The sequence below is a fragment of the Protopterus annectens genome, chromosome 17.part0, assembly GCF_019279795.1.
Source record: "Protopterus annectens isolate FY-2018-M chromosome 17.part0, PAN1.0, whole genome shotgun sequence".
Classification (NCBI taxonomy): domain Eukaryota; kingdom Metazoa; phylum Chordata; order Ceratodontiformes; family Protopteridae; genus Protopterus; species Protopterus annectens.
Genome location: NC_056751.1, coordinates 378,521,259 through 378,544,260, shown reverse-complemented (window position 1 = coordinate 378,544,260; position 23,002 = coordinate 378,521,259). Strand labels below are relative to the sequence as shown.

At 35.3% G+C, this 23,002-nt stretch overlaps 1 protein-coding gene across 1 annotated transcript in view; it reads right to left on the bottom strand.

Annotated features, from left to right (window-relative positions):
• The window catches only part of KCNQ1 (potassium voltage-gated channel subfamily Q member 1), a 2,495,454-nt gene that overhangs the window by 1,350,962 nt on the left and 1,121,490 nt on the right, over nt 1-23,002 (bottom strand). Inside the window, exon 5 of the mRNA XM_044059185.1 lies at nt 11,614-11,692. Within this exon, the coding sequence (XP_043915120.1) occupies nt 11,614-11,692 (79 nt within the window). The remainder of the gene's footprint in view (nt 1-11,613; nt 11,693-23,002) is intronic.

Here is a 23,002-nt window from a genome sequence, read left to right as displayed (position 1 = left end):
CAAATAGCTAACCGATATACATCAAAACTAAATTGTTCGCAAACCTCCTTATTACCTAAATGATCCATGCACATTTTTAGATATCGTCTAACATCCACAATCACAATTTTATTACCCTTATCAGAAAGTTTTATAATCAAATCCTTTTGTTTACTTAACCATTGCAAATCTTGCCCATTCATTTTTAGATAGATTAAAGGACAATTTATTGTTATTCTTACTAAAATTATTATAAGCTTTTTCCATGGCAAAATTCAACATACCAGAAATTGTTTAATAAATTCATGTCTAAAATGAAGTATATATTTAGACTTTTTAATACTGTCCATATTTAACGGACAATAAAGCATTGATATCCATACTGTTTCCTGGGTCACAATTAAATGAATAAAAACTTTCTTTGTTCTCTAAACTATCATCCAACATATTAATAGAAGCATCAGCATTGCTAAACATATATGCCAAATGTAATTTACAAACTAATTTATAAATATCACACTTTAAAATATATAAGTGCGGAAGCACTATAGGTACAAACTTGAGTCCCCAATTCAAAACTGACAACTGTGTGTCAGAGAAAGTAAAACCAGAAATATTAACAACCAAAGAAACAGAATTAGTAGTTCTAGTACCATTTGCTCCATTTATGCTGAAATTGTACATCCCAAGCTGTTGTGTTACCAGGTTCTTGGTTATTGCATTCCCATTTTTCCCCATTGTTCAAATTTCATCCATCCACAGACTGACCATTCGTTTCTGAAACATGAAACCTCTGTACATTCCTAGCTGAATCCTGAGCAGGTGGTAGCGAAAGATAACATTGGCCATCGGTATTCAAATTACTGGAAACAGCCATACTATCAGATGAAGCAAAGGAAACGGTCTTGTTTTTAACGCTTCCTTTTACCTCACGGTGACGCAAACCCTGCGATTCTGCCTTCCAACTGGTCTTCCATAGGAAGGCACAATTATGTTAATAATCCCGTAGATCTCGTCTCAGTTTAGCCGTTTTTTTACTAACCAAGCCCGATTCACATTCTTTTAGTTTCTCATTAATGCCACATAAATACTGATCCATAGATGAAGGGGGTGGATAAGCACTCAATTCAGTACAAACTATTTTACCTCATTCATCGGTCTGCAGTATTTCACTCTGTCTCGATCAGTATGTTGACCCACTCCACAGCACAAAATGTGCTGCTGCTAACCATCTCCACTGAAACTTCCTATCTTCATCAGATAAATCAAAAGGGGACTAGGGTGATTTAAAGGCTCTCAAGCCTCTAGGGGTAATGTCCAGCTCAACACAATGTTTTAAGCCCAATAAATCCAAATGCATAGCAGTTTCTTTGAATAACGGCTTCTCAAGTTTAACAAGGTATGTGATTCTTCTGGTAATACAGTTGAACATTGGTCAACATTAATAAAAGGATTATCCATTCTTGTGTTACATTCCTGCTCAAATCTATCCCAAAGAACAGGCTCAGATCCTAAAGCATCAGATACATCCAAATGTTAAATGCTCCATTCATTACTGGTAATAATAAAACTATCCAATGTCCTTTGGCTACGGTCTGTTGTTTCTTCTCTAAACAGCCAAGGTAAACCAAGGGAGGACTGTCCGATGGCCATAAAATCCAAATAACTGCACAAACCACAAGAAAATAAAATCAAAATAAACCATAAGGTCAGAGATACAGATCCAAAATTTATTAAACACTCAACACTCTAGCGCCCCGGCTAACGAGCCTTCCAGGAGTAAAAATCAATTAAAATCCAACCATATAAATACAAAAAAAATTTAACAGTCAGTCATACAATTATCTAATCAACTAACTTAAAGTAAAACACTCCAATTAACTTCATAGTTTGAGTAAGCATGGCCTGTCCCTGACAAATCTAAACCGAGATGGGTCCACTGTTTTGAGTTTCCCTATGTCCTTGGTGATGTGTTCCATGATGCCTTTTCCATGGCTCTTCATATGAGGCTGGTCAGACTTATGGATCTGTAACTGCCTAGGTCTGTGGAAGGTCCTCTCTTATGCAGATGATTGACTGCAGCTATTCTCCATTTGCTTGGTACAACACTTGTACAGAGGCTGAGGTTGAAAAGTTGTTTTAGATGTGTGACTAAATCGTGTTTCAAGCTATTTAAGATGCATCCAAAGATACTGTCAGCACCCATTAATGCAGTATTTTTAGCTTTTGATAGCAGTTTGACTACTTGTTCTTGTGTGGTAGCTGATGGCAAAACAGTTTCAGGTATATCTTGAGGGACAGATGAAGGGGATAGAAGGGTAACGTTAGAACTGAATTCATCAGCCAACAGGCCAGCTATATCTTCAGCCTTTTTGTAGGTAACTGTTCACAATCAGCTCAATATTGGCCTATTGGCTGATGCAGCTATATCTTCAGCCTTAGTGTAGGTAACATTGTTCACAATCAGCTCAATCATCAGCCAATAGTTCAGCTATATCTTCAGCCTTAGTGTAGGTAACATTGCTCACAATCAGCTCAACACATTGTTGAGTTGCGCTTTTGAGATTACAAACCTAATTATAGAAGGACTCATGATAGTCTTCGACTTGGGTAGCTATTTTACCCTCAGACTTGGCTTTGGTGAATTTTATTAAGTTCTGGAGTTGCATGTTTAAATGACAAGTTATTTCATTCAGAGAATTACTCTCTTACTTTTGGACAAAACCCACTTTCTTTTATTGTAAAGCTTGCTGCTATTATGTTTCCACCATATTGGGTTTGGCTTGTACTTATTCCTAGTGGGTACAACTGCATCTATACAGCTGTTTACATGCCAGCATAGTGTGGTGGTGAGTCTTCATATATTCAGTGGAGCTAAATGGTTTGGTGGCGATTTGAAGCTTGTCAAATACATCACGTAGGAGCAGGTTGTTTGTCTTAGAGAACTTTCTAAAGGTACCTTTTGTGGAGGGAATCTCTGGTTTAAATTTTATTTCAAAGCAGATAGCTTACAGACAGACCAAACAAGTGACAAAAATACACCAGGGGTGGTGCAAGTTGCTCCTATATTAGTAAGGACAAGCTCCATGACGTCATTACCCCTAGTGGGTCCTCTAATACGTCCATGGCATTTGCGCCGCCAAACATCAATAAAATAAACTAATAAAAATATTTTAAGAGACATTACAATAAAGAACAATATTCTCATTTTTGTTTCTGCTTTATCCTTCACCTATATAAAAGATAGTATGTTTCTCTCTATTTTGGTCAGTGTTTGAAGCCCTACGATGCCACAGCTTTGAACATAATCCAGACTTACTGTAAGGTTATTACTGGAATGAACTGACAATACTGTTCAAGTTCTTAGCAGTACAGACATTTTATAAGTATAAACTAACTGCAGTATAATGCATGTCTGCCCAGATGTGTAGCTTCAGATAGTAATGTACATCTCTATAGTATGCTTGTTCGCATGTGTTTATTCTCATCACAGAGCAGAAGAGGTTACTTGTGCAGTTATAAAATGACTTATATGGGAAGAGTCTATGAATTCAAAGGATTAGCATACATAGGAAGAAGCCACTTGTCATTTATTAAAACAAGCATAGAGTGGCATTCCCTATTTTACAGATGCTTGCAGATACAGGCCACATCAAAATCGGGTCGAGCCACTGAAACTGAAAATTAAAAACTACATTAAAATCGTGGAAATGTTAAAGGGCTATTATAAACCCACATCACTGATAAGAAAAGGTTTCAATGTATCTAGAAAGCCAGTGAAACTCTGATGCAGTACACAGATAAACATATGCAATGAGTTGTGAATTTAGTGCAAACCTGATAAAGCACTAACAGACAGTTTTATGAGCAGTATTCACAGTGAAGCTTTTCAGAGAAAGCTTTTATCTGTATCAAATTCAACATTTTAAAGCATAAACAAAACCATACGGAAACAGCAAACAGAAATGTGCAACAGGGGATGAAGCATATGAAATGTATTGGCACACCCAGTGGTGTAGCTATCTATTCTATCACCCGGTGCCACCTCCAAATCTAGAGGAAAGTCTCTTACTTCCTTTCATACAGTAGCAAATCACTTGTTAAGTTTGGATCAATCAGATGGTCCAGTTTATGCCAAAGACAGAGCTCCAAGAACTTCAATTCTGACCCCAAGTGCAATACCTGCATTCATTTCTGAATTGGCATCTGCCAATGATGCTCCATAACACTTTGCCTCTGGGATAGACATCCTTTTTGCTCTACCCCTAGTTATTCTGCTTGACATACCACATTGTTTCTGTTTTCTGAAGGTGGAAAGAGGAATCTTGCAATGACAAACTGTATAAATGAACAACCTGGCAAGTAGATTTATCAGTTTGACTTTTTTTGGGGGGGATGGCTTTTGCACAGCATTAGAACTCCACACAGGCACAGTAGCATGCACCAAGCACAGCTAGAAAAAGTAATATAAAAATTATTTTTGTTGTACTTTTTGAATGAAGTATTTATTTGGGGATTTTCTTCTTTTCACTGAGGGTGGAGGGAGTTGGTGCAGTAGCCCTGCAGACAGGGTCATGAGCTGTTTAACCTTTGTTCCGGCTCAAAGAATGGACATAACAGAGGTAATTAAAGACCTACACCTTTTTGGCAGAACTCTTACACTTAAAGCTATGTTTGGTAATTCTAGTAATGCTGATTGTATATTTAGAAAGCCCAGCACTTACATACCACCTAGTAATTCTACTATAGATCTGTTCATTGACCTTTGTGAAAAACAACTTAGAGAGAAATCTCTAGATAAGCAACTATTAATTTTAGTAATTTATCAGCTGCAGAGTTGCAAGCTCTAGTTGAACTGAAAGAACTAAATAGTATAGAAATACGTCCAGCTGATAAAGGAGGTGGTATTGTTGTTATCGGCAAGAACAAATATATAGAATCTATGTTAAGTCATCTCAGTGACGTTGATATGTATGCCATTTTACCTATGCATATACTCAGTAGTGTCATAGAAAAAGTATAGTTTTTGATCTTTGATTTATTAATAACAGGCATGATATCTGAGCAACTGTTTGAGTATTTCAAGGTAGAACATCCAACAGTCCCTTTGATATATGGTCTACCCAAAACACATAAGAAACTCTTAACTCCACCTATGCGCCCTACAGTTTCAGGCCAAGGTTGGGTAACTGAGCCACTTTCTATTTTTGTAGAAAAGACTTTGCATGCTGCCTTGGCTAATTGTAGCACTGCTTTAAAGGATACCAAGAGTTTTTTAAATGAGCTATCTAAACAAAATGAAATTATCTTAGGACAATGTTTATTTGTAACTCTGGATATTGAATCATTGTTCACTGTTATACCCAATAAATGGGGAATTGAAAATGTCAGAGAATTACTGTGTGAGAGAAACACCCCTGATACTAAGGTGACACTTATTTGCACACTTTTGGAAATCATCCTAGAAAACAATGTGTTTACTTTTAATGATGTTTATTATGCACAAAAATTTGGCGCAGCTATGGGCACAGCTTGTGCTAATAGCTATGCCAACCTATCCCTAGCTAATTGGGAAGCTAAACATGTACTTTCGAATAATAAATACCAGGTTAACATCAAATGGTATAAACGTTTTGTGGATGACATTTTTTTTTTGTTGTAACATGGCTCAGAGCAGCAGCTACAAGAGTTTCTTTTATACTTAAATCAGTTGAATACTTTTTTGAGATTTACCTATGAATATTCTGATAAAGTAGAGTTTTTGGATGTTAAAGTTACTAAAAATAATTTATCCACTGTGTCTACTACTTTGTATAAGAAAACTGTTAGAAAGAATAATGTTCTACACTATGGCAGTATGCATCCGAATCATACAAAATTCAATATGTTGAAAGGACAGATATTTCGAACTATGAGACTTTTTAATGATGATGATACTCATTGTTGCATTACAAACACTTAAACAAGAATGTTTAGAAAGAGGCTATAGTAATAAACTTATTGATTCTCAAATAGCAGAAGGATGGCGGCATAGATCAGGTAAGTGCCAGCCATACTTTTCCCACCTCCCCACTAGTATTAACAACAGGGATAATATTGACAATACTTTCTCAAGTGATGCTTCCACTGATACCTCTGGGAATAAACTAAGGATGCCACTGAACTTTGCCAGTAATGTGCATGTAGCATGTGATATTATTAAAAAGAGCTGTGATATTCTGTCTACTGTACAGGAGTTGAATGGGGTCATTGGCACACAGCCAGATTTTGCTTTTAATAATAATAGATCACTTAAGAGTCAGCTCTGTTATCGATCCTTTAATACTAAATCAACTATAATACCTGATAGACTTGGTACATATATGTATAAATTGTATGGCTTGTACACATATACATATTGGTAATCGTTTCACACATCCCACTTTGGGTTTTAAGATAGATACTGCTTTTTATGCAGATTGTCGAACAAAAAATGTCTGTTTTTGCTATTGTACTACCTGCTTCTCATTTTACATAGGGAACACGAAAAGGGTGTTTAAGGATAGAATGCTTGAACACCTTAGGGATATCAGGAATGTTAAAGAAACCAGCGCACTATCACTACATGTAGCTAAAGAGGGTAAAGAACATAAATTTAGCTTTATGGTACTAGAGATTCTGCATAGTACCAAGAGAGGAGGTGACAAATAATAGAACAGAATCTAGTGAACAGAAATGGATTTTGCGCTTTCAAGCTGATAAACCTCCTGGTTTAAACAACAGAGTTTCCCTGAAACCCTTCCTTAAAGCATGGCCATTAAAGCATTGATCTCTCTTTTAATATTTTATCATATATGTTTCAATAGACCATCTTTTATTATTTTTTACTATTGTATTTACCAGTTTTAAGTACATATTGTTCATTTAGTCTGTTTTATTCAAATTTTTAATGATCTATATATTCTACAGATGTATTTTATCACATGGCTTTTAGCTATGATGCACATTTTATCTGATTTTTGATTGGATGTTTTAGTGTTTAAAAATGTAACTGCTATTCTATCTTTGTTGGTCTGATGAAGCGGATGTTATTCCGAAAAAGTGCTTTCCTACTACAGTAAAAGACATATTGATTTTCACTGCTGTGTGGAACAAGATTATTTTTCTTTTTCTTGTAGGGTCATGAGCTGTCCTGAACGGAAGAGAGATGAGTACAGATTAAAAATATCTTTGCAGCAAATGAAAACAGGAAAGGATTAACTGGGTGATTCTTTTGGAGTATGGGAGGGAAATGCAAGGTAACCTGAAGGTGGAAGCCAGAGATGGCAATTTCTATGTTACTTTAGATTCAGAGCAAGATGAGTTACTTGGAAGCAGCTCTCTCATAAAAGAAGGGATGGAAAGGAAACTAATAGATATGTTGAGGGACAGGCACAGAGAAAAACATTGCACCTTCTCAAGGTCAGGAAAATGCAGCTAAACAGGTCAAATACATTTGTAAGAGAGGTAGCAGTCATACAGGTCATTTGCACAGATAGACATTTGTAAAACAGTGTTGTCAGGCCATACACCAGTTCTGTGAAAACTCAGAATTTTAGGTTATTGTGTCTTTCGGCTTTTCCCGGTTAGGGGTCGCCACAGCGGAACTCCGGTCCGCTAATGATTGGTAGTTGATTTTTACATGCCGAGTTACCAGCCCTGATGCACAACCTTCAACGAAGGTACACCCATTCATGCATGTCTCCACGCAGAAGACACTAGCTGAGAATCGAACTGGACAGCGTCTTACTGCAAGGTGACAAACTCAGAATTTTAGGTAACACAGGAAAAAGGGTCGGAGAGACAGTGGGTGGAGAACAGATGAACAGCACACGATATAATGCAAGTCACAAAAGATAATAAGAGGAAGAATGACATGGAGATGCATCATGGGATGGAGTGAAAGTGGAGGTGAGAGGAAAACCTGATGACGTAGGAAGAATGACATGGAGATGCATCATGGGATGGAGTGAAAGTGGAGGTGAGAGGAAAACCTGATGATGTAGGAAGAATGAGAAAAAAATACAGGTAGGTATAGGTCATTACTTGCAAAAAAAAAGCAGTGTCCAACATTCAGAAACCACAAAGTAGGCCGAAGGTTGATCCAGAAAGACTGATAGAAGAAGAGCTGAACCTGAGATGCAAAATGGGCCCCGTGAAAAGGAAGTGCAATTGAAATGAAACTACTAAAGAGGAATTGTTCTTAGTGGTGCCAATAGGACAAGGCAAGTCAAGTATTATAGACTGGTAGTTGAAACAGAAAAAGAAAAAAACATGCTCTGTAAATTGAGGAAAAAATAACAGATTTTGAAAGACAAAGGGATAATGGGTGGAATGGGCTCTTTATATGAGACATCTCTCACATGCAGTAAAAGCAAGGGTGAGATAAGTGATAGGGAAGGAAGCATACAAATAGAAAATGTTAACACAATGGGAGAGGAGGACATTAGATGAGGAAAGGACTTCCTGTAGTAGTTAGTGCAAATGATAATGGGAGGGGGTAGCATCCAGAATACATGGCTTCAGTAAAGAAGATAATGAGGTATAGTGTTAAGGTGTTAAGGTACTGCCAAGCAAGACATTTAGTATGTGTGCTGGCATGTAAACATAACCAGAGGCAATGCACTGTAAAGGGTAATAATCCAGCTAAAGTCATTTTAGACTTACTGCCTTAGCAATGGTGTATACCTCTGGATGACATGTTAAGCAAAGGCCTGAGTTGGTGATAGTTCAGGTAGATATACAAGATCCCACAGCACTTATCAAAAGAGTAGAGTGCTTTAACATTTACATTCATTTTATACCATAAGAAAAAAACTTTAAATCAATTTACTCACACTTTTATATTCATACTTACTTAAAAATGATCAACATAAAAAAATTAAGTAGAGAGTTCTACTTCATTTTTTCTTTTATATTTGCCTACATCCCTCCACCCTTTCTTCCACAACCATCTTCTTATTTCAGCTAACACACCATTCCTCTTCCATTTCTTATTACAGCAGATATAAAAAGTTTACACACCCATGTTGAAATGCCAGGTTTTTGTGATATAAAAAATGAGACCAGAACATATCATTTCAAAACTTTTACCACCTTTTAAGCCGCACATATATATATATATATATATATATATATATATATATATATATATATATATATACATATACATATATATATATATATATATATATATATATATATATATATATATATATACACACACACACATACACACCATTTTCCCCCTAAATTTGCTACTTTTCTAAGATGTAAGTATTCAGCATAGATGTCTTTTTCTGAAAGAATAAATAAAAAACGTTTCCATTAAGCTATTTTATTTGTTCCAATATCCGTCTCTACTTATTACACTTTCATACTCAAGTGTCAGTCCTAAAATCTTTGCTTCATTTCTTATAAAATATATTCCACTTATTTTTAACTCATCAAACCCCTTATGCTTCATTTTGTTTAACTACAGACCAGCTTTTCACAGCTTTTTGGATCCTTATCACAACCTCATTTATCCATCCCTTCTTTTTGTTATTAGAACTAAATCTGCATGTCATACATATTGGTAATAAAAAATCTCCTTCCATCTCACATCATGCCTCCCTCATTTCATACATACTTGTCAGTACTACTGCATTCATTACTAATGTAAATAAGCACATACTCACTGGGCATTCCTGTTTTACTCCTCTCTTTTCTTCTTACCAGTCCAACAATTTGACCCCCATGTACCATTATCTTTTTTTTTTCCTGGTTGTTATATCTGGTATCAAGCAAGTAAAAATATGTATTTTTAATTTTTTGACACCATTCCACCACCACTGAACCTCTTGCATCATTTCTAATGCTATTCACAGCTACCTTAAAATTCCTAAATCATCCTTTTCCTTTTTTATGTGCTTTACTTACAGAACTTATTTTTATTTTCCTTTTTCTTCTAATTCTCCCACCAGCTGATTTTTCACTGTCTTGTGCTTGCTCTTCTCCTGTCTCCATTCATCCTTCTTCTTCCTCTTTACTTTCTAAAATTGCAAATCTGATCTCTTCCTGGTTATTAATCTCGCTTCGAACTATTTCTTCTCTAACTACTTCTTCATTGTTTAAGCTTTCTTTCCTAACCTCTTCCCCCAAACTGCCTGTTCCTTTCACCATACTTTCTGCTGTGTCTTCTCAGCTTGCCTCTTCATTTACTCTTTCCTTTTCTAATATGAACAATCAGACTAGAAATGGCCATATTCCTTACACTTTCTACAAAAAAAGCTTAGTTATTTGTTGTATGTCCCCTCTCCAAACATAGGCCATATCTTAGCTTGTCACAGTCTTGTACTACATGATTTTCATTCCCCAGTAAAAATAACATGCTTTGGGGACAGTCCCAGTACCTAACAAACCCTTTCTTACCATTCACAATTATTTTATTAGAAATATCTTGAATTTTCCCATTCTTAACATCCATTGTTACCTACACTTCCCAAACCCCACTCCATACATTTTACCACATTTTTTTAACTTTATGTACTTTACCACATAGTGAAGGAAACAACTGCTTTAACGCATGCTCATTCATATCCGAAGTTCTAATTTGCACATTTATCTTCTTTTTTGTTGTCGTCCCTTTGAAATAAACAGTCTTTCCATGTTAATACTGTATTTCTTTTTTCAGTCTCAGTCATACATTTTTCCAGCAAGTTAAAGCTTTCAAATGTCACTTCACAAAACATTTCAGCTCCCAAATGAATTAATGATCTTAAGTCTTTAATGCTAAACGCTAGTGGCCAAATATTATTCATAATGTCATGCCTATTCGTACTGCCAACACTTATTTTCACCACTGGTTATCTTCTCTGTGGCTGTTGAGAAACTGTGGATGTTTTTCCCTATCAGTTCCTTCTTCCATTCTACCTTGCCTTATTGCATCTGCATAACAACTTCTTTCTTGTAACAATAAATCCAGCCGTAGAGTTAAACCCTGAGAACTGGCTACTCCACCTGATGAGATTACCTCCATTGCTTTTCCTTTACCAACTGTTGTCCCTATTGCCAATCTCTCAGTTTCTTCTTCCTGTAATACTCTCACTTCATCTCAATTTTCCTTCCTTTGGCTAAGGCTGGTTTATCAAATCAATCATCACTTGTGTCTCCAGTCCTCCAATTTCCAACCCTGTAGCAGTATTTTATTCCCTTCAGTAAGTTTTCTCCTACTCTGCTGCACTCTCCTCCATCTTGGAATTCAGAATTGCAGTAGCAGCCCTCCAGTACTACCTAGCAGCTATAGATAGTGCTTTGAGAGTCCTTTGCTCCAAAGAGTAGAGGCGGTCCTCCTGTTGCTCAACCCAAATTTCCCCTAGTTAGTATGCATACCACCTGAGGTTCCCCCCGAACAAAGGCCATTAGCCTAGTGGGACTAAGCCAGTCAACAAAGTGCATGTAAATAAAAAAGATATTTAAAAAAACAGTTGGCAGCTAGACTGGAATGGTCTTGTCTAGTAAGAAGCCAAATAGGTTTAGTGGCTGCATTTGAAAAGAAATATAACATTACTATTACTACTCGTTAAACCAATAATATTCAAAAGCTAGTCAGTTTGAATAAAAACTGAGTCTTACCTGATGGCAGATGTTGCAAAGACCTGGCCATTGGAGCCAACACAGAGCACTATGACAGAAGCTACGACAACTATTAGATCTGTAAGAAAACACAAATAATTTCTTGGCAGAATGAAACAGCAACAACTGTCAAGCAAAGACTGAAGAAGAATTGCAAATGTTTGATTATGTATTAGACAAAAATATACAACACAAACTGTTCTATTTGCAGTCAATATCTACTTGAGTTGATTACTGTTAACCTGGTCTTTGCAAATTAAAAGGCAAAGTGTGATAAGACATCAAGAGAGAATACGTATATGCTAAAATAATTTCCAAATCATGATTGCCATGCTTCATCCATTGCAAGAAACCATGAATTAGGATCCTAAAATAGACATGTACAACACAGGAAGGAAGTACAAGTTATACAGTGGAAAAGCATTTCATGAAGAGTAACTGAATCGCTCTTATATTTCTTCCTATAATCCAATCTTCCTTGTCTCACTATGGAGTTACACAACTCATGTGATAACACAATATAATTCACCCTCCTAAACCTCAGACTGCTTACTGTGACTCTGTGATGATGTAGAGAAATATATAATCTTGAAACAAAAAGCCTGTAAATATTTACCCCTCATATGACACTGTGCCACTATACCCAGTGCATATAATGCATAGCAACTTTTCCACCTGGAGAAAAAAAGTCTTCTCCTTTCAGCTTTTCATGTTAGGGATCGCCACAGCAGAACAACGGTCTGCAGAATGATTGGCAGGAGAGTTTTACAGTGTCGAGTTACCAGCCTGGCATCCAACCTTCCACAGAAGTCATACACATGCGCGCACACACACACCTAGGGCCAATTTAGTGTGCCCAATCCACTTGCAGCATGTCTTTGGGTTGTGGGGAAAAAGTACTAATGGTAAAATGCCAAAACTGCATTTAAGGCACATATGAGAAAATAAGTATTTTAAAATGCTTAACATTACTCAATTTATGTTCTTCAGTGATGTGGATTCTTCTAGTCCCACCCTTCCACCCCCATGATACATTTCAAACATTACATAGTAATGTTTGCGTGCAAATAAATATTTACTGGATAGGATTACACTGATAAAGCTTAAACTACAACAAATAACCATTTATACACCAGCCTCATAATATCGAGGGATAAAGCGCTGAATTACAACCCAGGTGATCCATCTTTAAGTACTGGATAGGGCACTTGTTAGCTTTTGAATGGATGATGTGCATTCCTGTCCTGGAGGGGAGAGACTGTACTGGACATCTTTCTACTGGAGGACTGGTGGAGGCCAGAACTCGGAGCAGGTCTGCTGGGTTTGGTGGACACCTGTGCATGGAAAGGGAGGACTTCATGTTCAGGTAGGTCACACTGGGGAAGAGCCAGGAGGGGACTTGTAGGGATTGGGACTGTAGCAGCAGACAGGACCTGAAGTCATTAACTTTGGTCAAAAAATTAAATGAATAAATATAACTATTTGTTTTATATCTCAGATTATCCCTATAGAAGACACATAAATACAACTGTATTATCACATCAAAAGCAACATGGCTACCTGTAACAGCAAGGGCGCAACTTCTTCTAAACACAATCACTTTCAAATTATTACCTGTCAAATATAATCCCACTCACAGAAGTAAACTCAACATTTCCCAATCAAAATACCCAACTCTGTATTTTCCAATTAAAATGCACCACAAGACCTCAAGATACAATAAAACTGCTTGGCCACCCCCACCTTCAAACTTTTATTGCAGAAAAAGCTTTCTTTAAGATTGGACCTGCTTAATGGGATAAAATGTCACCCAAAATGCTAAATATTAACACACTTACATTATTTAGAAAATATGTCACGGGTACATCTGCAGAACGACTACAAGTATATCTGTTTCTCCAGCTTTAGTTAAACTATGGTCAAACGCTACATGCTTCAACTATAATATTCTTAATGTAATCTTTTTTCTCTTGCTCTTATCTAAACAGATACTTATGGCACAAGGGACTATGTATATATAATGTGTATGCTGTCTTACTCTGCTATACTAATACCATTGGCCGAATTCAGATAGGTTACTGCATGGTGTAACCCATAGTGTACACCTCGTTGTAACCACTTCTGATTCAGAGAGAGCTCTACCACAGTGCTGCTGCAAAAAGAGGTACAGCACCATGGTGGACTATCTCCATGGCCTACTGCAAATGCTAGTGAGGTATTCCAAGTTAGCAGCCTATGGTAACCAGCTATATGCTCTACCTGGAGATACCTACAATGAGGTACTAAACAGCCAAGTGATTCAAAATAAGTTACCTCAGCTGCCTGTGTTAACCAACACAGTGAAAAGTTTATGTTCACCTGATCATAGCAGAGGTAAGTGCCAGGGAGTTTATTGAACAGGTAGTGTTGAGGGTGTGTGTGTGTGTGTGTGTGTGTGTGTGTGTGTGTGTGTGTGTGTGTGCGCATGTGCCTGTGTGCAAGGGTGAATGGATGAACATATCCATAAGTGTGTTTGAGTAGGGGCTCAGTGTGCATCTCTCTGTGTATGTGTGTGTTTGTGTATGTCTCTGTGTCTGTCCGCATACTGGTGAATGGGTGACAAACATTCCTGCAGGATGGCTAAGACATTTGGGGATTCTATTACTGCTCCTAGATCGCAGTCATCTACAAACTTAAGTCAGCCACAGCCATTTAGTAATGGCACTTACTTCTGAAAAGTAGATGCCAAACAGCAGTGGTCTCAGCAAAGAACCATGGGGGACTCCACTGGTGAGTGTCTCTTTCTGGAGGTACCTTCCCCTATTTTGATTTCTTGCATACCATCTGTGAGCCAGTGGGTGATGCAGGAGCTTATTCCAAGTTTATTAAGGTTTTCTACTATGCCTGAGTAGGGAATTGGGTAAAAACCTTTGGCCAGGTTCAGGTACGCACTGTGTACTGTTTTGTCTTCATCCATTTCTTTTCTGACCTTTCCAAAATATCCACCAGGTTGAGCAAGCATGACCTGCCCTTGATGAATCCAAACTGAAATGGGTTCAGTGTTTGGAGGTTCCCTACATCCTGATTGATTAGTTCCATAAGAAGTCCATTAGGGAAGCTTGTAGGTTAAGGATTGGGACCGCACAGAGGAGAGCTGGTGGAAGATGAGTAGTGGTGAAGTTTTTATGGCATGGTCAGGAAAGGAATTATTTTTTCATTTTATAAAGGTAGTCTGGCTTTTGGTGAACTTTCTTTAATGTGTACAGGATGTGGTAATCAAATTTTCATTTGTCTAAGTATGCACTCAGTAGTTTAGTATTTATTTATTTTTTATTTTACATTTGTTAACCAGGGTGTCTGACTGAGCCAAAAAGGCCCTTTTTCAGCAGAGGCCTGGGGAGAAAAACTCCACAAAGAAAAATTACAGACACATTTAGTTATTTAGACATGATCAATATACAAGTATGTATAACTATTTCAATATTTGTAGAATTGGCAGCAGTTATAGTGAAGGTAGGCTTTTGAGATGTAAGTTGTTTTGGGGTGAAAAGTATTACGTTTGCTTTGGTGGCACTGAGAAGTAGTTGAAACTGTTAGCCATGCCTCAGTTGAGGAGGTTTCCTGGGTACATTCCTGTAGTACTGCAAGGGATTGTGCTGAACAGATAAGTTTGGAGTCATCAGCGTATGGTATGACAGAGGCTTGCTTTCTAGCTGTATGTAGGTCATTAATGACACTATTAAAGAAGATAGGGCCAAGGAGAAATCCTTGGAGGACACCTACGGATACTAGAGGGAAGGAGAAAAATTGGTTTTGCCATTTTACATCTTGGGACCAAGAGGTGAGATAGCCATGGAACCAGCTAAGGGATGAATTTTTAGACCCAGGACAGCTAGTCTTGACAGAAATCTGTGGTGTGATATCACATCAAAAGCTTTTGACAGATCAAACAAGAGGGCACTACTAAGTCAGTGCTAGTTTGGTTGGGTGTTTATAGTGTTCAAAAAACTGACTAGATTAGTGGAGGTACTATGGTAGGGGCAGAAGCCATGTTGCATGAGGGAAAGAAGGGAATTTTGGATGATATAGCTGATGAGCTGGTGTTGAATGTACTTTTAAGAGTATTTTGGACAGTGGAGAGAGAGGACAGCAACTGAGTGGAAATTAGTTGGTTCAGCAGAGTTGTATGTATAGACATATTTTGTGTAATGGAAGGACACAGGACTTTTTCCATAGAAAGTGGAACATATGATTCTTGGATAGACCGGTTTAGTAAGCCTGATATTAGATATGCTGTTGCTTCAGCTGCCCATTTTAGGTATTCAGCTGGTAATCCATCTGGAACAAGGGTTGTAGTTTTAAGTTTAAGGAGGTGTTTGCCAAGTACAGATGTGGAACTTTGTTGAAGGGAGATTGCATGTTTGTGGTTAGTGGCCTATGCAAGAGGTTGTAAGGGAGGATGGGAAGGAGTTGTTGAGAAGAGAGGAGATAAAAACAGCATAGACAGATACTATCTGCCCGGATGGTAAATGTTTTTGCAAGTTTGGCCTTTTTTTAGTAGGTAGTTAATGGAAAAGCAAAAGAGTTTTGGATTTTTTTATTGTTCTTCTAAAGGTTAGTATAATACATTTTTTATCATTTAGGATATTATATTCTGTGTGGTTCCGAAGACATTTACAAGTTTCAAGGTTGGGGGTTTTCACTATTCCATTTATTAAACTTTTAATTAGGTGTGCCCATTAGCAATTTATATATTTTTTTTCTTCAAAGGTGTCTTAACTGGTGCACATCTTAATTAAGTCAAAATCAGTAAAACTATGTTATTTAAAATATTTACTTATGTAAAAATATGTCAAATTAATTGTAAATCGATTGTATGTATATGACAGGTGTCAAATGATGCATCGTATTTAGCTCACAAACTTTACGTTGCTATCAATGTCAGTCAAAGTTAATATATAGGAGGTTACTAGGTGCAAAGTTACTGGGAGGTTAATTCAGTATTAACTGTACTACTCCATCGTTCTGAGTTATTGTCCTATGTAATATTGTAAATATCTCTAATGGCCTGTGCCATGACTGAAGAGGGTCGTTGGACCAGTACATTCACCTGGTTAAGAGATTCAAATAAAAACACATACATACATTCATGCAGAAGTAAATAAAGCAAGAAGGACTGTCGCCTACATTACCTGTGCAGTAACTTACAGACTGGAGTTAACAGAAGATATCCATGATCAGGAGGTAAACATGATGATTAGACCCACCAGATAAGGCAACATTAAAAAATTCAGCTGATAAAAATGATACAACCTTTGTAGGTGTGTTAGAAAGTTTATGTGAATGCTTTTAAAGACGAGATGAAATATGGGAATCTTTGATTGGTCTAATACTGCATAAGAGTCTGTTACAGAAAAAAAAAACATTTATATTAATTCAAGAGCTCTCACAAATGAAAATGCTTCTCATGAAAAATCAAATATCCTAGATTTGAAGCTGGCCTCATAGTGTGTTGGTTGTGTTGCCATCTGTAAATACAAGCTTGATAAGAATTTCAGGTGTCAGGAGGACGTCATCTCAGATAATGATGATGACGGTCAGTTCCCCAGTTGCAGGGAAGGTTCTGGCGTTTACACTGCCTGGCAGCTCCTCCACATCTGGAAAATGAGGGGCAGAAATAGAAAACTGGTATTCTAGGGGGAGCAGATGAAGCAGATATAAATCTCCAGAGAAGTGCTTGTGTGGAAGCATGCTCACAACCTCCAGGTTATGTCAGTTAATAGCTATAGAGTAGATCTCATGTGGAAGCATGCTGCCACAGTACATACTGATGTCACTGCATATCAGTTGTGAAGTGCTCATAAGGAAGCACACTTTTACCCTCCATGGAGATATAATTGCATATCTGTAGAGAAGTGTTTAACTGGAAGTATGTTTCCACTCTTCACAGTGCCGTCACTGTCCATCTGCACAGAAGTGCTCATGTGGAAACATGGTCCCACCCACCACAGTGATGTCACTGCATTTCTGTAGAGAAGTGCTCATGTAGGAGCATCTTTCCACCCTCTACTTTCACATCACTGGATATCTGCAAAGTGCACATGTGGAAAATGTTCTTACCTTCTTCGGTGATGCCACTACATATCTAGTACTTACAAGTGCTGGAAGTTACAAGTATGACAAATATAAAAAGTTGTGAACCTTCTGTGTAACAGCCTAGGTGATCTACTTCTCATCATTTTTTATATAAAAAGGTGGATGAACATAGAACACAACTGGGAATAAGAGGATTTTCAAAATTTGTTTTGGGAATGGATGCTGTTTTAATTATACACAATATAATACTGAAACATTTTTTAAAGGACTGATCATATCTGTTTTATGCAACAAATAAAAGATGCTGACACTGTGAATTTCTTTCTGAAGTCACAAAATTAAGTTAAATCTCAGAAAATAGATGAATTAACCTGCCAGGTAATAAAGTGGAATTCATGAAAAAATAAATAAATAAAAGCATAAATTCTAAACAAATCCACACAGCACTGAATAAATCAATAAAGCCACTATGCAAAAAAAAAAGTGATTCAAAAAGCTTATATGTGAGGATAGCAGCAGATTTCTTCAGCTCCACCAATTTCATTACACTGATAGGAATTAATTACTTAAAAAATTAATTTTTGAAGTAATTTTCTGTCTAAATATGTTTGTTTTATATAGTTCTTGAACTATATCTAAAAAAGAAAGGAAATTTTAACAATATTCCTGTCAGAAATCACTTTGGAAATTTTCCTGTCAGTTTATCAGTCTGAAATGAGTTCCAGTAAGACAAATTCTCAAGACTCCAGCATCAAGAAAGAACTTCAGTCTCTGATAACTATAATCCAGCAACTTACTGCTAAGATGGATAAAATGGATACTAAAATTGATACCTTCATAGAAAAAACTACAAAACAAATAGACTTGTTACATATAGACCTGCAACAACAGAAGATCCAGATGACGGGCATAGAAGAAGCTGTGAATGACATGGAAAATAGAATCCAAGAAGAGGAAATCAACATTGAGTTTCTGCTGAAACAAAATACACATTTACAAACAAAGCTGGATGACCTGGAAAATAGATCTAGGCAATAACATTAGGATTTTTGGACTGCCAGAAAATATTGAAGGTAACAATATTACTTCTTTTTTAACAACATGGCTCATTAAAACTTTAGACTTACTAGAAGCATTCTCTTTTGGTATCGAAAGAGCACATAGATCTATAGCTAATACTAACTAACAAAAACTATCCTAGATCAGTTATAGTTAGATTTCTATCATCTTTTGATAAAGAGATGGTTCTTAAATCTGCTTGGGCTAAAGCTCCTGTTAAGATTAATGAGACAACTGTGCGTTTTGACAATGACTATTCTTCCTTGGTAATAGCTAAAAGGAAAGTTTTTCTGCCACTAATAAGGGAGCTTAAAAAAGCACAGTTTAAAACATACCTTCTGTTTCCTGCCAAGCTAAAAATCTTCCTTCCTGATGGTCCTAAAATTTTTGATGACTTAGACTATGCTTTACTGTTTATCAAAAAAAATAAGATTTTGGATAAAATAGAGGAAATGGAATGGGCTAGTCCTTCATTAAAGAGACTGGCAACTGAAACTTCGTGGAAGACTTCAGAGAGGAAGATGAGACTAAAAAACAAATGATTTGTTTTATGTTTTTTTTTTTCTTTTTTTTCTCTCATCATTTTATTTCATTATTAATCTTTTTAAATATAGTTCCTGCATTTCCAGAAAGCCACAAATATTCTGAAAAAGATTTAATCAAAGTTATTCTCTGTGTGCAAAGAAATGTTTTGTTTCATAACCAGTCAAAATATCTGAGGAACTAATAACAAGCTATTATTCAATTTGTTTCTCTTTCTGAAAAAGAGAAGTAAGGTCAGTAATTTGATACATTTTTTTTTCTTTTTTTTCTCCTTTTCTTTGTTTAAACAATGACATTCTATTTAGATTATGTAGTGAGTAAAGGGTGGGGGAGGGCAGGGAGAGAAGAGTAATGAAAATATGATAAATGGAATAATAACATATTTATTCCTTGTAAAAAGTTTATATGTTCTTCAAATGCTTTTCCTAATTATACTTTCTTGATTATACTGCTTATGCTTGTTTGTAAATAATCTGTCATGCTTTAACTAATAATAATTAGAACTAAATAATAGTAAATATGTTTTATTTTTAACTCTATTAATATAAACAGTAAGTAATATTCCATTGTATATACTTCTTATAGCTTTCTCTTACATTTTTTTATTTCTGCTTTACACTCTTTTATTTTCTACTCTCTTTTTCTTTTCTTTATTCTTTATCTTTATTTTTTTTTTCATATTAATATATAGAAATGCTTTTGATCATATAGACACAGTAAATAATAAGATTTGCATAAAAATTGAGTTGGGACAAAAATATTAAGTTTTATTACTTATTAATAACTTTGGGCTTAATTTCACTTACATAGAGGCTGTAATAACCTGTAAAATACATGGTTTTGTCATGTTTAGATGCATTTACACTGCTAAATGAATGTTTGTCACTAGTTTTTAACAAGTTTCCCGCCAAAATGTTAAGGGAGACAATCTGGGATGTGGGCTACCTCATGAACAGTGTCCTCGAGTTGTTTCAAAAGCTTCAACTCTCAGAATTCTCACAGAGAAGCTGAAAGCAGTCAATCTGACCTTTGACCCAGATATCACACTGACACATCGCAGATTCAGGAAGAACACTCTACCAGGAAGTAGAACTGATGCAAATGCGACTATGTGAAGGAAAATGAACTCTTTAACATTTAAATGTGAGTTATTTTATATAATTACTTAAATATCTATGTTATAATTCATAAAATATGTCAGTTATAATGATTTTAAATGATGCAGTTTCTTGTAGTAAGTAAATGTCTTATTTTAGAAGGCATAGAAAATGAAACATTTATTCAAGTGTTTTTGAAAATCTACTTGACTGCTGCATACTAATCTGTGTTAAAAACTTATGTTCCAAACATATACATTACTATAACTCATTTAATTCATCTGATTGACAAGCATAAATAACTTTATAACTCTATTCTGGAAGAAATTGTCATGTGATATATTTTAAAGCAGTAGTATAGACATACAAAATACAGATGGCTTTTTTTTACAATAATGTAAGTGTTTCTGAGAATTTGCATAACTATGCAGTATGATTTATAACAATTTCTATAAATATAATATTTTATTCTATTGACAATCATGAGTATGAGTAAAATGCTCATATACAAGCAATTCAAGGTTTTTGAAGCTGTTGACTGCATTTACATGACAGAAAATAGATGCATCTTAATATATGTAATGTCTGAACCATATTAGCCAAAGTTTTTGATTTAAATGAATGTTAGAACTTATTTTTACATACTTTGAATAAATTAATATGTAAATATGCCTTCCCTTTTTTTTTTCTCTCTCTCTCTTTCTTTCACTCTCTCTCCCTCTTTCACGTCTTTTATTTCTCTCTCTCCTCTTGGTTCTTAATATCAAGATTATTTGAATGCTATTTGAATACAAATGTATTATATTACATAGATGTATATAGTAGTATGAATAGTTTTTAAAAAAAAAAGTTTATTTTAGTTTATATGATGCTGTTTTATCAAATGTGTAGTCTTGTCTTGCTAGATAATTGAATTGAAAGCTGTTAATTTAAGTTAAATATAACCAGTATTAAATTGATAAGGTGGTAGCTGAGGTACTGCTGCTTAGGGTAGGGGATTAACTTGAGTGGTAAATACTACTCTAAGTTGGAGTTTTTAACTCCAGGCTGGATGCAAGGTTTAATCCTTACATTATTTTCACTTGTTCATTGTTATATGTATATAGTTTTGACATCCACAATATATTTTGTACACTCATTGTCACTACAAACAAAATTGAATCCTATACAAAATCCCATAAGAGATTCAATAAATACAGCTATATTTAAAGGTACACCTAAAGGAGGAAATGTAACATTACTTATGTTGTTATTTGTTATTTTGATCATACGATTCTTAAGTTTTAAAAATGCCAAATGACATCTTTAAAAGGAATTTCTTTAAACATTAATGGATTGAATAATCCGTGTAAAAGGGCAAGCCTAATAAGATACATTAATTTACATAAGGCCAACTTAGTCTTCCTGCAAGAAACCCATCTCTTGAAAAAAGATATTGATAAACTAGCCACAAACAAATATACAGTATTGGTTAGTTCAGAGCACACTCAGAAAAAAAGAGGAGTGGCTATGGAATAAAAGTATGCCCATTCCTAAAACCATTAAGTCTTATCAGGATGACAAAGGAATGTTTTGTATGGTTACAATACAAATTAATGGGAAGACTTACACTTTAATTAATGTATATTGGATACCTGGAATTGGTATTAATACAGTGAAACATCATCTTGATAAGATCATATCATTCTCTATAGGAGATATTATTTTAGCTGGTGACTTTAATTGTATACTACATGAAAGTGATACTACCACTATAGGAAAAAGAAGAATTACATCTAATGCAAAACATTTAAATGATTTTGCTAATTCTTATCATTTGAATGATATTAATAATCAGATAGATTCAAAATCATTACCATACACCTTTTTTTCTAACAGATACAACACTTATTCAAAAATAGATAGGGTCTTTATTTCCAACCAGATGGTAACAGATTTAATTAATTCCAAAATCATTTCATGTCGTATATCTGATCATAATTCAATTGTTTTTGAATTCATGATAAAAATACTCATAATGTTCAGATCAAAAGGATACCAGCATACTTAACTCAACTAAAAGACTATAAAGAATATATACTTTCAGAAGTAAAACATTTTTTAGACATAAATAATACTCCTGAAGTCTCCATTGTCTATGTTTGGGTTGCCTTAAAATCATATCTATATGGACAAAGTATCAGATGGTATAATAATAAAAGGAAATCTTGGGATAAGGAATTGTTAGATACTCAAAGTAAATTAGACTCTTATAAACATAATAATAAAGAAAACATTATGGACAAGAAAGTTATTGAAGAAATACACAAACTAAATGAGAAATACAAAGACATTTTAACTCATAAAGTTAAAATAACTTTAGAGAAATACAAGTTTTTGTCTTATTCAATAAGCCCCAAATACTTACATTGACTTAAAAATAAAACAAAAAGGTTGAATAAACAAAACCATATCAAAGAAATCTTTTCTCTAAGGAAAAAGAAGAATGTTTCTAGTATACCAGAAATACTAGATGAATTTAGAAATCACTTTCACAAAATTAACCATAATAACATTAACATGGAACCTAAAGATAAAATAAAGGAGTTTATAACCACAAACATGAATAAAAAGCT